Raw genomic sequence first — 15558 nt, 5'->3', positions numbered from 1 at the left:
TAAAAACAATATTTCTTACCATCTTGACTTGTACTCACAGTATAAGCTTATTTGAGCTAAAACTACAATAATAAAAAAAAAGTCTTATTTTAGTTCTGTAACCAGGCATTTAGGAGATTATATGATACATCAGTTATGCATGTATCACTACAAAGTAAATGAGATACTTACTACACTGAGTTTCCTTAACCCCTCTTGACAAACTACCCTAATCGTTGAAACCCTCAAAATATGGAGCTCTTTGCTGTTGAATTCTGTTTTCATCTCCCAACTACCAGTCTCTAAGGGCACAAATCCAAAGCACTTTAAATTCAAAGAAGTTGAGGTATTTTTTGTTTGTGGCAAAATTAACATTGCAGGCTGGTCCTGTGTTAGGCATTCTTCTAGAAGTGTGGCCCCTCCTACCCATGAGTTCCTAATAGGAGTTTCTTCAGAGGTATTTTTCCTACCGAGGCATACGCGATGCATTCGATGGCACCAGAGTTTCACTAAAGGAATTCTCCTGTTCCCTTCCTTCCCTTGGAAACAGCATTAACTGTTTTAAGTTAACTCTCCGAATGTTAGGTTCTTAACCAACAAACAGTGCTTCTCCACAAGGGCATACTTCTCCAAGCGTCCTTGAATCTGAATGACCTGCCAAATACGTAACAATAGAATCAGAGCCACCCTGCGGGTTGGGATCTTATTTAAGAGGAACCCTTTTTTATTTGTTGACTTTTTCCTTCCATCATGGTTGTTCTGTTTCTTTCACAAACACCTGCAGCCTTTCAGGTGAATGCAAAGGTCAATTATATGTAAAGCGCCCGGTAAACCAGCAGGCCCCTTGTAGGGGTCTGAATCCCGTCCCTGCTCCACTGACAAGCGTGCTCAGCCCATTCCTGCTCCCGAGGATGTACATCCATCCATCAGGCCGCGTCCGCCGGCCAGGGTGCCTCTTACGGCTTTTACTGCATATGAGACGTTGGCAGGCCTGCTCTCAGGAACTGCCGGGCAGCCTGGGAATCACAGTCACGGTTAATAGCAGCGAATTGCCAGCTCTTGATGGGTGGGTAGTCACTCCTTTCGGTGGTTGCCCCCTGGGGGAGAAGGTAGAAAAACAGAGGGAGGGAATTAGAGTGACTTTGCACAGCTGAGCAGGTTCATGCCGCTGGAGCAGTGGCAAGCACTGGCAGGGCTCCGCTCTGGGGAGGCCCCAAACAACCTTGCAGTCTCATTTCTACCAATTGGTGCTGCTGTGTCGCCGGCAGTGCCCGGGGATGGGGTGGCAGGCGGGGCAGAGAGGGGAGGGGGAGCTCGGAAGGGGTAAAGGCTCAGCTAAGTTAAACAAATAAGAAGTCCCAATCCTACTGGTTAACCCACCCCCGCAGTGAGCCCTATGCTACTAATTGTACCAAACTTGTATTTTAAGTTCCCCGGGTGATTAAAGAGTTGGCTCACAAACTCTCTGCATAACCTTAATTTTTTCAAGGTTCTTTGAGTGGAGAATGGCTTATAATAATGATTTTGACTAATACGATTTTTGACATGCAACTTTAATGCTTAACCTTAGTACAACTCCAGAGCATTTCATGTGTACTCAGCTGTAAAGAGTGATGATTTAAAGGGATAATATAAGAAAAAGGTCGTTCTAGAATGAACTTCTAACAAATTGCATAAAGGGAGCTTATTATTCCGTGAGTACGGGGATATGCCTCTCTCCTGATCATTTTTCTGCTTGGTTCAAAAAAAAAAAAAAAAATCGTGGAGACACGAATGGGAGAAGAAACAGGAAAAAATGAAATAGATTCTTCTGATGGTTATGATTCCGTTGCCACTCAAAAGGCTGTACAATAATGGGGTTCTTCATCTCCTCTTTTGTTTTGGGTGAAGAATTCGCTCTAACAAGAAAATGCTGCTATTGGTTGGAGGCTTGCCTCCCGGGCCGGACCGCCTTCCCAGCAACCTGGTTCAGTACTACGACGACGAAAAGAAGACTTGGAAAATTCTCACAAGTGAGTGCCCTTCTCTATTTACTTACCCGCCTGTTTATTTCACGTTAGAGCTGTCTGGAGAATTGGAAACCCTGGCTAATCACATTAGACACGTTATTGATTTGTTACCCTTCGGACGTCTGTTTATGTAGCACTGGGGGTTTGGAGTCAAAGACTAAGTTAACACTGCACAGGTGGCCACAGAGGTGGTCGAGGGGGCCTAGGTTAAAACTGGCCTGACACCACCACGAGCATTTGTGTCCCTGTCTGTGCTGAGGCGCAGGGGGAGGTGACCCCGATCTTCCAAAAGAAATTCTTCAGTGACTTTTTGTTCGTCGGGAAGTGAAAGGTTGGCGAATAGCACTAGGAAATTTTCTCACATCGAATTGGTCGTTTTGTCTCAGTCACTGGCATTCCTTTCGCTTTTTAGGCATTTTGCTCATTAATCTTCAGTTTGGGGCCCTGGGTCTTTAGAAAAACACCCGCCTCTGTCGCTCCCCAGTTTCGATGGACAGATATGGTCGCAGCTCAGAGCCAATTACATTGCGGCTTCAAACTTCCACCCACGGTCCTACCCCTCCCCCCTCAAAGGGCGCTTGTGCTTTACAGCAAACCTCTTGCCTTGGGCACTGGGATCTGGAACTTATTGTTAAATCGGTTACGATTCCCAATCTGACTCAGTCATGGAATCAAACTCATCACTTCCGCGTGCAGCAGGCTGTGGGCACAGTCCCTCGTGGGCACAGCGGCCGCACTGGTCAATAAAACCACATTCGAGCTGTCAGCATTGCCCGGAGCTGGGGAGATAAAATAATGAAGGGGCAATTCCGATCCATAAATCAAAGCCGCACATTGAAAACCAACCAAAGGGAAAGGTCGGCTTTGTAGCTGCACGTATCTTTGAAGCAGCTGTATAGTCTATCAGGTTTTTAAAAATCATTTCCTTTTACTGAAAGTTCTTTAAAATGGTAGAAACAGGACAGCGATTTGCCCCCGTAGCAGATGAGGATCAAAGACACACGTGAGGCGGGGCTTGAAATAATGCGTTTCGGAGCCGGCCTCCCCCTCGAGCCTGCAGTGGCCTTGTCCGGGGTCTTCGACGACGGAAGGCTCCCCGACACCCAGCCGCACGATTGCGGTCAAGAAGTGGCGGAATAGCAGCAGCGAGATTAAGGGGAAGAAAGAAAACCAAGAGATGCCTTAAAATGGTGTTTAATCTCTTTTTAAGTCACAAAAACAGTGACTTAACTATGTATAAATGCATGGCCGAAGTCAAGCTAAAGTAAAACTGAATTCATTTTCTAACACTTTGTCAATAGAGAAAGCCACACACAAGGAGACGCGAATACTAGGAGGAGGGGCGAGGAAGGGCTAAGGGGTCTCAAGGAGAGCTGGTAGAGAGACAGGCTGAGGGATGGGGAGGATTCGGCCCTAGCAGTAAATGGCATCTGTTTCCCCATACGTGCCAGGCCAGGTCCAATATGCTATTTGTTTGAAGGCCTTCACTAAAGGCAAAAAGATTCATTAACGTGGTATGAACGGCACCTAAGGAAAGTCTTATGTCCGTTTTGAACCATGTTCTGAGATGGGTGATCACCCAGCTTATTGTCCAAACCGGAACACTTTAGAGCAGGGTGGGGAAACTTCTCCTGCCAAGGGCCATCTGGATATTGATAACATCCCTCGCGGGCCATACAAAACTGTCACCTTAAAAATTAGCCTGCTGCCGAAACCGGTTTGGCTCAGTGGATAGAGTGTCGGCCTGCGGACTGAAAGTTCCCGGGTTCGATTCTGGTCGAGGGCATGTACCTTGGTTGCGGGCACATCCCCAGTGGGAGGTGTGCAGGAGGCAGCTGATCGATGTTTCTCTCTCATCGATGTTTCTAGCTCTCTATCCCTCTTCCTTCCTCTCTGTAAAATATCAATAAAATATATTTTTTAAAAAAAATTAGCCTGCTGTATTTGGTCCAACATTTAATTCACTCACCCCTTGTGCCTTGGTAGGGCCAGACCAAATATAGCCTGCAGGCCGGCCATTCCCCACCCCTGCTTGGAGCATGAAATGGGGCTCTAGTCATTACACTGGGGGAACAGGTATGGACTGGAACACGTAGTCACCCTAATTCAGATATTTTACATTGCCCGACATAACTCTCAACTTAGAGGGATGCACGAAGAAAGTATGAACTTGAATCAGTCACGCCTGGGTTCAAACTCACATCTGTGACCTTTCAGCAAGTCATACCCACATCTTGAGTCATGGGTGTTTCATTAGATCAGGGGTGGGCAAACTTTTTGACTCGAGGGCCACAATGGGTTCTTAAACTGGACCGGAGGGCCGGAACAAAAGCATGGATGGAGTGTTTGTGTGAACTAATATAAATTCAAAGTAAACATCATTACATAAAAGGGTACGGTCTTTTTTTTTTTTATTTCAATAGTTTTATTCATTTCAAACATTTTAACAAGAAGTATGTAAACACTAATTATTTTAATTTGAAACTTCAAAAAATGGAGGAATCATAGCACAATAACATACCTTATATTGAAGATGGCAAAGGCAAAATAAAATTGCCTAACAAAGGAAAGGTACAAAAGCCTTTCAAATTAAACTTAAATATAATAAAATAATTTAAAACTAAAACAAATAGAAAAGAACAAAATGTGTAAACAGTAAATTAAAAATTTTCTTTAGTGCAACTTCCAAATTATGCCCGGGACGTAGATGTAGATGGCAATGTAGACTGGGTTGAAAGGTTTTTGGTCTTTAAAACATCCACTTCAGTGGGAACAGTGTTGTTGGTCTCCTTTTTAGCTAATGCTCTGATCCTGTGCTCTCCAGGGGCGTGTCTCCCTACATCACCCCGATAATGTGTCTCCGCATTCCCAGGGTGATGTCGGGGGCCGCGTCTGCGGGCTTTACAAGGAGCCTCTGGAAGATGGAGAGGTTGTTCCTTCTACTGAATGGGCGGGTATAAATCGGCCCACTCAGAAGAAGGAGCTGCGGCCGTGTTTCCGGACGTTGCCATGTTAACACTGCTGCTGGTGAAGGAGCGGAGGGGAGAGCAAGAGAACCGCTCTTGCGGCTCCGCGGGCTGGATAGAACAGCCGAACGGCCGGATCCGGCCCGCGGGCCGTAGTTTGCCCAGGGCTGCATTAGATCATCACAAGTTGAGTGTTTGTTCCAATAAAACTGTGAGTTTGTAAATCACCCAGCACATAGCAGAACTCGGTGCACTGCAGGAATGTTGCTATTGTTGTAACAGCACCAGCAATATCAGCACGAGGACCCACAGACCCTTCTGCCGTAGAGGCACCACTCGAGCTCCACAGAGAGAGGAGGACACCACACACACACACTCACACACACACACACACACACACACACACACACGCACACGGGCTTCCCTGCTCCAGGGCAGGGAGCGTGTTCTCTATGGTTTTCCTGTGTTGCCTGTAATAACCCGCTAAGGAGTAAAGAGAGCTGAGTACCTGTTGGCTCCACGCGCCAATCTGAAATGGAAGGACACAGACATTCACGTGTGGGGAAGTTCTTCTCATGTGGACAGATTCAAAGATCTTGAACGTTTTCCTAGACTCAGGCACAACCACAGCTTTGAAATAAATGTCTACTCTAGTTAGACTCTTTACTGCCCTGTGACTTCTACTTGAAAAAATAGAGTTTATTGCCTGCTGGGCTGTGACTGCGGGGCCCACGCGAGGGCATATTTTTCAGGTTTGTTGGAGAAATATAGACAGTTTATCTGGGTGATTTCTGCTGTGGGCTCGAGGTTTTTTAAAATTAAGGCATTGTATTTGGCCACGTTGACTACATAGTGAAAGATTTCCACACTCTTTGGACCATCTAGTGATAAATGAAGAAAGGTCTCTCATTGGAATAAGAAAATAGCCCAATTCTCCCCAAATCCAGAGAAGCACTATGTTGGCAGAGCTTCCCGCTGCCTCACCTTTGACCCGGAACAACGGCTTCGCCAGTTGGCAGGGAAGGGAGGGTGGCAACTCATGCCGGAGCCAGTTCCCGGTTTGGGGTCAGCTGAGTGATTGAATGACCGGCTCCATATAAACTAACAAATACGCCAACAAGCAAAACCCCAAATCCCGAGGTGAGCTGCAGCCTCGGAATCTTCGGGTCCTCTGCCCACTTGGCCGGAGCAAGCGTTTCGCAGCCTGTCGCACAGACATGCTCCCTTAGAAAGAGGGGGGGCCCGGCCCCCTGCGGGCGCTGTGCTGTCCACACGCAGCACAGAATGCAAAGGAAGGAAGGCCAGCCATCATTCCTGTCCCTTACGTCTGATCCCATTATGTTACTTACATTCTAGAAACACGATGGTCATAATAAACAGTTAGGTAACCATCAAGAATGGAGTAGAGGGGAATAGAAATGGGAAAAAAAATAGGTCTATATAATATAAAGAAAACAAAACTCAACAGTCAGCTAGCCAGTGGTGTGATCCACCGAACAGCGAGAGAGGGGAGCAATTGCTCACACGGAAAAGACTGCTTTGGTAACGTGCTGGCCCGACTGCCTTTTTGTCCTCCTCTTTGGAAACATCATTTTTAAAAAAATATATATTTTATTGATATTTCACAGAGAGGAAGGGAGAGGGACAGAGAGCTAGAAACATCGATGAGAGAGAAACATCGATCAGCTGCCTCCTTCCCACCTCCCACTGGGGATGTGCCCGCAACCCAGGTACATGCCCTTGACCGGAATCGAACCCGGGACCTTTCAGTCTGCAGGCCGACGCTCTATCCACTGAGCCAAACCGGTTTCGGCAGGAAACATCATTTAATGAAACATTATAAAATTAATCTCAAGAAGAGTGACAGAGCTCCCCAGTCCCTGCCAGAAGAAGCATTGAAAAATAACATGGACAAGGGACTGCGAAGTCCTTTTGTAAGTGAAGGGCTCAGCGGTAACAATGAAATGGGCATTGTTGTCCTCTTGCCTGTTGAGAACAGACGGGAAGTGGAGATGCACTTTCATTCCTTTCTGTTTCACAGGGTGCTTTTCCTGCATTTCTCACTCCTGCACGCAGTCTCCCGTTGCATTCGTAACTTATTAGGAAGCAGTGCAGGAGACATGAATACTAAAACGGCCAGTGCAGAAAGCGCGCCTCCTGCACGTCGCAGGCCCTACCTTCTTGGTGCCAATATCAGGCACAGCCTCCCCGGCTCCTGTGCTCTTTCTGTCCTGTGTTTCTCACGTGGCGAAGTTTCTAGGAAGCCCGAGTGTGGGGGCAGCTTACCTTCCTCCCCAGGAGAACACCGAGGGGCCGTCATTTCGATTTGCTTTCTAAGTGTTTCCCAGGATCTGGCTTCCTTTGTCCTACGTTTCAGACCAGAGACCTTACTTAGTAGGTGCTTCTTGCTTTCTGTGAGCCATGACAGGAAAAGGGATTTCAAAATACAGGTTTACCCTTCCTCGTGCCCAGGATGACTTCCCACTAATAACGTCGGAATGAAAATCGGGAGAGCTGTTAGAAAGGCGTGTCCCTCCCTTTGGCCACTGAAGTTCCCTCCGCTAGAGGTAGGGGAAGTGCCTTTTTTTTTTTTTTTTTTTAAATATATTTCATTGGTTTTTTACAAAGAGGAAGGGAGAGGGATAGAGAGCCAGAAACATTGATGAGAGAGAAACATCAATCAGCTGCCTCCTGCACACCCCCACGGGGGATGTGCCCGCAACCAAGGTACGTGCCCTTGACCGGAATCAAACCCAGGACCCCTGAGTCCACAGGCCGACGCTCTATCCACTGAGCCAAACCGGTCAGGGCGGGAAGTGCCTTTTTTCCCCTCTTCCTTTCCTTTGGTTTGTAACTCTGTCTTCCATGGATGTGCAAGGACTTGGGAACTAGTATTTTTAAGTCATAGAAAATAAAGGGGCCCAGCTGGTGTGACTCAGTGGTTGAGCATCAACTTATGAATTAAGAGGTCACGGGTTCAATTCCTGGTTAGGGCACATGCCCGAGCTGCGAGCTCGATCCCCAGTAGGGGACAGCCAATCAATGATGTCTCTCGCATCGTGGTTTCTATCTCTCTATCCCTCTTCCTTCCTCTCTCTCTAAAAGAATTCAGTAAAAACATTTTTAAGAAGAAAATAAAGGAAACTATTGTTTGGAAGTTCTCTGGGTTGTCTCCTCTAGCCCATGGAGGACCTTTAACTTGATACCTCCATTTAGGAATGGTCCTGGAGCTGGGGGGTCATTGATTGGTTGTAGGAGAGTCACGAAGATCAGAGGCTGGCCCTAGCTGGTTTGGCTCAGAGGATAGAGCATCGGCCTGCAGACAGAAGGGTCCCAGGTTCGATTCTGGCCAAGGGCACATGCCTGGGTTGCGGGCTCGATACCCAGTAGGGGGTGTGCAAGAGGTAGCTGATCAATGATTTTCTGTCATCATTGATGTTTTCATCTCTCTCTCCCTTTCTCTCTGAAATCAATATATATATATGTATATATATGTATATATATCAGAGGCTGGTGCACTCTTCACACTTTTTAAAAAATATACTGTCCATACGTTTTAAAGAAAAAGTACAGGGAAAACAAATCTTACATAAGAGATTGAGCTTCAGTTCCAAAAGCTAAGTATAAGTTTGATTGTATCCAATATCTGAGCAATGGAGAATGTTTTGATTGCTGCTTACTCGGGGAATAATAAACCTACACACTGATACATTCAACTGGACTTCTTTCCTTGGCCCTTCTGTTTCTTGATTTCAGTTCATTTGCTGTTCTTTGAGGATGTATTAGGGGACAAGTCAAGTTCATCAAAAATTAATAATCGTTTCTTAGGATTATTTGTTTAGAAGGAAATAAAAAGTAAGGTTCAATAGAGGTTTTTTATACTTGTGGGTTTCCTTTGCTCATATTATCTTAATTAACAAGAACCAGAACCCACAAATCATTTGATTTCATTTAATTTCTAGGCAGGTGGGTAGAGCCCATAAGTAGTGTATTTCTCATTGCAGGAGAACCTCAGGAAATAGTGAGGAGCTTCCAGAATGACTCTGAACATGCCTGGGCAGGATTCCAACTTATTGACAGACCGCATTCCTTCACATAGCAAACAGTCACTGAATACCCCGTTGTGCTGGAGGGTAGAGCATGCATATGATCATCTCTCTTCTTAGGAACCTATGGAGTCAATTGCCATGCAGTGTGCTAAGGGATAGATGTGGGGGTGGGGGTCATACTATAGGAATACGTAAAAGGGCACCTTACCTGGGAGGGCAGGGAGCTTTCCTAGCAGTGACTTCTGTAAAGCTAAAAGAAATGGCTAGGAATTGTCGAGGCGAAGAAGTGGATGAGAAAGTATTTTAGTAACAGAGACTGATACTAGGAATGCCAAAAGGCAAGAGAGAATTGGTGCCTTCTAGAAACTGAAGTGAAAGTGTACTTCGATAGTCAGAGGTTGGGGAAGTATGTGGTGGGGCTGGAGAGTTAACCAAGAACCATGCATTATGGGACTTTTTAAAGGAAATGTTAGGATCGGTTCAAGGATTAAGAGCGGAGCGCAGAGATTACCCCTCTGCTAGTGAAAACACAGCGATCTAAAGAACTGTGCACAACAGCATGGTAGCTGCTCTCTCTTGGCTCGGACCTTTTTATTTTAGTTTCTGGAGTAATTGTTTCCATGGCTTTGGACAAAGGAAAAGGAGAGAGAATTGTGTTTGGACTTTTTAAGCATGTTAGCATCTAATTTTACCTTCAATGAGCTCAATTCTAATTTGAGATACATGGCTACACACTGCTATATTTCTTGAATTATTTGCCGCTGTGTATTCATGCACCAGTGCTTTAGTGGATTCTTCATAGATTTTTTTTTTTAAATATGTGTGCTGGTCATTCCAAATGCTGTATTTTAAATAAGTTGGTACCTAGAAAAGCCAGTTGACTTTATTTCTGATTTTCATCTCCCTTGAACATAGCAATTTCCCTTTCTCCAAAGGAAAGCATGTGTACAAATAATTGTGATGCCTCCTTTACACACAAGCTGTGGTATTTGCTACTGAGTCTGGTGTGAAGGAGATATGAGTTATATGGGCTGCTTAAATTTGCTTCGTGTCATTCCTAGGCAAATTGCAGACTAAGTCTGGCAAATCATTGAATGTGAGTACTGAAAGATTAAGTGATCTCCTTGCCCAACCCTCTCACTTTACACATTTCATTCATTCAACAAATATAATTGATATATTCTAGGTAGCAGGCATTGTTCTAATTATAGATAATTTAGTGCTGAGTCAAAGCAAATATTATCATACCTCTAATAAGCTCAAAGTTTAGGAGGGAACCAGCATTAATAAACAATCCCAGATAGCAATCCTATATAATAGAGGGCTAATATGCAAATCAGCCAAACGGTGGAATGACCAGTCACTATAACGCGCACTGACCACCAGGGTTTGCCCCCGCTATGGGCCTAAGCCATCAGTCAGACATCCCCCGAGGGCTCCCGGACTGTGAGAGGGTGCCCGCTGAGTGCATGAATTTTGTGTACTGGGCGTCTAGTATATAATAACAAGATGCAATAGTACTCTGAAGAAAGGATACAGAATATACAAGATATTGAAATGGAGGAACCTGCCCTAGTTTAGGAGTCATGGAGAATATCACCAATGACATGCATTTAAGCTGAGAACTTAAGGTTGAGAAGGAGTTAGCCAGGTGCATGTGTCCTGCCTGGGAATTGAACTGTGGATCTCTTGGTTCATGGGTCGCCACTCAACCACGGAGTCGCACCAGCTGGGCAGAAGATTGAATCTTATCATCAGTAGTTTGAGAAAGAAGACATACTTTTGATTCAGCATGAAATTTCTATTTCTGGCATGGAGTTTATGTGTATTAGGATGCGTTAGGTTATGCTATGGTAACAAACAACTCCAAAATCTCAGGGGCTTAAACCAACAAAATATGTATTTCTCCTTCATGTTACATGTCCCAGGCAGGTTGTCAGAGGGCGTCTGTTTGTCAGAGTCATTCAGGGATCCAGGCCTATGGGGCTCCATCTTCACCTGTACTTCACCCATCATGTAACTGGGATAAGGCTGTGTGGCAGCATCTTGCACTGGCAATTAAAAGTGACATTTATCAGTTCTGCTCAGTTACAGGACCACACCCCATTTCAAGGGGGCTGGGAACTATACACTTACCAGGTTCAGGAGGAAGAGAATGCGAGTATTTGGTGGACAACACGACGCGCCTGCCGTAATCTGTCCCACTGGCGGTCAGATGTTCCCTGTCCTCTCCATGCCATGCTCAAAGGACACTCGCTCCTCCTCCAGAGGGGAGCTCATCCCTAATCATTAGGCTCAGTGGCCATCTCGGTTGATGGACCATTATCCCAGTATCAGGTTCATTTGATCTAGAAACAAACTAAAACACATATTACCTCGTCCCCTCACACGTGCTGCACAGTGGCGGGTTGAGGGCAGGATCAGCACAATAAACACTTTAATTTGGAAAGAACATAGCACTTTAGCAATCCCTCCAAATAGACACCTTGAAGAGTGCCCGTGCAAGTTTGATTGGGGCCCTCCGTAGTTCTGTTCATTGTCCTTGGTTCGCCATGGTCCCTGGTTGCACCTTGCAGGAGATCCTTCTTCTGCCATTATCCTCCTTGGCTGTATCTGGAGTGAGCCTGAAACTGTGTTCTTCCTGGGAGTAGAAGGGTTTTTCTAAGAACGTGTCATGTCTGTAGACACTTAGGGGACAATGGTTAAGTCTAATAGTCCAGGCTAGGGAGTCTTTTGGCAGTTAAACCTCTTGCCAAATATATTTCTTAGACTGCTTTTTCCTTTGCTTTCTTGTCCCCATTTTTCTCCCCTCACCCCCTGACATTCTATCTATATATTCACACATCTACCAGGCTTTAGTGAAACAGTTCCCTTTGTACGCTTTTCCCTGAGTTACAAGAGTTTACTGGGCATCTCACCCTTCATTGGAACTTACTTCTAAGATACTCAACACAGTGAAATTACTCTAGCCTGGCCGGTTTGGCTCAGTGGGTAGAGCGTCAGCCTGCGGACTGAGAGGTCCCGGGTTCCATTCCGGTCAAGGGCATGTACCTTGATTGCAGGCACATACCCAGTAGGGGGCGTGCAGGAGGCAGCTGATCGATGTTTCTCTCTCATCGATGTTTCTAACTCTCTATCCCTCTCCCTTCCTCTCTGTACACGATCAATAAAATACATATTAAAAAAAAAAAGAAATTACTCTGAACGCCACCTCTTTAATTTTGTTATTGTCAGTAAGCCGAGTTTTAATTAACCTGTTTTTCTCAAAATTCTTCTCCTTTTGCATATGATACATACAACCAAAATCCTTCCCCCGCTGAGGCTGAAGAACATTGCTTCTCCCAGTGCTGCACACTGCTAGACTTTGGACTCAGTTTCCTTGCAGTCCAGCTTATAAATGAGCCAGTTTTTTGTTGTTGTTTTGTGAGATCATTTTGTTTTTAAGATCTTGCCAAGTGCCGCCAACAGCAGACAATGCACATCACCGTTGTTCTGTTTTGCACCCTCTTCCCTTGGAGGTGGAAGTTCACTAAATAGCTGATTAGCCACCCAAGGAAGAGCACGTCACAGGCCACCAAGTGTTCTCGGTGCCATAATGCGCATCACCATCTTTCCACCCTTGGAATCAGTGTCCTGTCGTCAGCCCCTGGGCTCTCTTGGTACCAGTGCCCGAATGAGTCAGATTAGGCAAAGCTAGGTTACGTTGGCATAGAACAATCACCAAATCTTAGTGGCTTCTATAAGTAAAGATTTATTTCTTACGTATATATATATTTTATTGATTTCAGAGAGGAAGGGAGAGGGAGAGAGAGATAGAAACATCAATGATGAGAGAGAATCATTGATTGGCTGCCTCCTGCGTGCCCCCACTGGGGATTGAGCCTACAACCTGGGCGCATGCCCTGACTGGGAATCGAACCGGTGACCTCTTGGTTCCTGGGTCAACGCTCAACCGCTGAGCTACACCCGGCTGGGCAAAGATGTATTTCTTTTAACGTCACACGTCCATGGTGGGTTAGCTGGGGTCTCTGTTGCACATCTTCTCCTTCCAGTCCTCAGGTTCATGGAAACTCCAGGATCTGGCATGTCATTGTTGCCATGTCATGGGAAAGGGCAATTTCACACTTGCTTGTTGAGCTTCTCCCCTGAATTAACATGCTTCACTGTCAAAAACAAATCCCTTGGCCACACCTCACCGCAAAATGGGTAGAGAAATGCAATCTGCCCCAACTCTCAGAAGGGAGGGCCATCAGAATATTTGTTTAATAGCCCTAATCATTGCATTGCACCCTTATGTTCTGACAAATGTTTGGTTCACTTTTCTTGTCACATGTAAAATATGCTCACTCCTCCAAAGAGCAGTTATTCGTGGAGGAGAGGGCTGGTCCTTACTCGTGGAGAAGGTGAGATGCCTCTACATTAAAGGAAAAGTTTAAAAATGCATTTCAAATATTACTATCATGCATTTGGGGTGGAATTTTTCAAGTTTTGTCTCTCCTCAAATAGTTTAAATATGTCTGAGTTTATGTAATTTCACTGTTTGTTATCCATAAACTATTATACAGCTATAATATGGTTGTGCACATATGTATGTAGATGTAAATTATATAATACACGTAACTCCCATAGAACAGAATACATTTTAACATTTAGAGTCACCTCATTGAAAAGAAATGCAATGACTTTCAAGATGACAGCCAGAAAGTGAACATGTAATGGGGGTAAGTGACTGTGATATGCGAACACCTTCTTCACAATAAAGGCGTGGTGAAGGCCCAGGGCGAACAGGCCCGCTGGGCGTGTTCCCAGGTCCGCGGCGTGCCTGCGGTGGAGTTAGGAACCAACTCTGCTTTTGGGGACACTCTGGCCAGTAGAAATGGTGGCTTGGTTCATCACACACAAAAGTGAGTCCACTCCTGGGGAACGGCCGCTCTCTGACTACACCTTCCTATGTACTAAGTATCTTGCTCTGGATGGACCAAACAGCTATGCTTCCTAGAAGATGCCTTAAGAGCTGGCCCCGTCAGCTGGCCTTGAGGAGGCTTTGGGAAAGGGCAGTGCTGAGCAGACACTTTCTTACTCTCCGTCCGGGTGTCAAGGCAAACCACCGCTTCTTACAGTGTGTGCTAATTATTAATCCTCCCGACACGCTTTCTTTGCTCATTAAGTCCTCATTTCTTTTTTTTAGAACATTACATTGAATTCCAGTTATTTAGCCAGAACAATAACCATTGTGAGCTTCAAAGACCGAAATCTTCCCACATTTTTATGTGGAGAAGGCAAAGCGCTTTCCGAAAACCCCACTGCTAAGGCAATGATGTATCCCTTTCACTTTCATTATATGTTTTTAATCAGAGCGTGACTTCACACTAGACAAAGCGATGCTTTATGCATGGTCTCCCTTGTTTTTGCTAAAATCCTTTGACATGATTAATTTTACTTTAATGCTTTTGTCTTGTTGTAATGGTAAGGATGATGGGTATAAACCAGGCAAAAATACATGCTTTTCTATTATAATGCCTCTGAGCATTAAAAATATCTCAGATGAAAAGGGAAAAAAATCACAGGAGACTGGTCCGACTGGAATTAAATTTCTTGCTACCTGAACACAGAGTACATGAGATTAAGAAAAAATGATTCAGTCATTGTTTTTAGTTTTATTTTTGGTATTTTTTATAGCAATTTATTCATCTGTATGATTAGATCTGAAGAGGAGGAGAGACTGTAGCTCACGGATTTCTTGATCTCATTTGTCGCTTTGTAGCGTTTACCTCCTTCTCTGTATTAAGGGACCAAAGCATTAACCAATTCAATCCGGGGTGTATCTCAACCAGATCAGGGTAAAGCCAGCCACACCTCTCCATGGCGATGCCTGGCATTGGATATAGGTTAGTTTTCAGCTGTTCTCATTTTCAGTCTACAAGGATTGAATGCAATAGCCTTTGTTCAACGGACAGAAAAGCAGTGATGGAGGTGACATGGAGAAGAAAATAATGACCGCTCCACAAGTGAGACCCGCCTTGGGAGCAACTGTCTGCGAGTCAGTTCTCCTCTATCCGCTCTTTCTTTCTCTTTAAATAAATGATGGAGTTGCTTGCCCATATCACCAGAGTAGAAGACCTTCCTTTTGTCTACACAACCTGTCTGTCTGTTTCACTTGCCTCCTAAATAAACCCTATTACCATCAGAAGGTCCCCTAGCACCGCCCAATAGAACCGCGTGCACTGATGGGATGTTCTGTATCTGCACAGCGCCGTGGGCCAGCTGTGGCTTGTAGGGGAGAAGCTGAATTCCTAATTTCATTTCATTTCAATAAATTTACATGTCCATAACCCCCTCTGACAAGTGGCTTCTGATTTAACAGCACAGCTCTACACAGCACAAAGCTGTGTGATGTGTTCACGTTCACTTAGGAGAACTGTCTGCCACCCCAACCCTGCTGCCCTGACCCGGTCCCACGTCAGCCAGGAAGAAAACAGATATAACTAAACCCAGAGAACACGCCATGAGCCCCTCGGAAGGCCTCTCCTAGGTACTAGGGTTTCTCCTTTTGCT

The 15558-nt window shown here is 45.2% G+C and overlaps 1 protein-coding gene across 2 annotated transcripts in view; it reads left to right on the top strand.

The window, feature by feature from the left end:
* Positions 1 to 15558, top strand: part of KLHL14 (kelch like family member 14) — a 103735-nt gene that overhangs the window by 29657 nt on the left and 58520 nt on the right. For both annotated transcript variants that reach the window (XM_080684212.1, XM_080684213.1), the window contains exon 3: positions 1870 to 1991. In XM_080684212.1, the coding sequence (XP_080540338.1) occupies positions 1870 to 1991 (122 nt within the window). The remainder of the gene's footprint in view (positions 1 to 1869; positions 1992 to 15558) is intronic.

The sequence above is a fragment of the Plecotus auritus genome (assembly GCF_963455305.1).
Source record: "Plecotus auritus genome assembly, chromosome: 8".
Lineage (NCBI taxonomy): Eukaryota > Metazoa > Chordata > Mammalia > Chiroptera > Vespertilionidae > Plecotus > Plecotus auritus.
The sequence above is the reverse complement of the archived record's forward strand: the minus strand, read 5'-3'. Positions and strand labels throughout refer to the sequence as shown.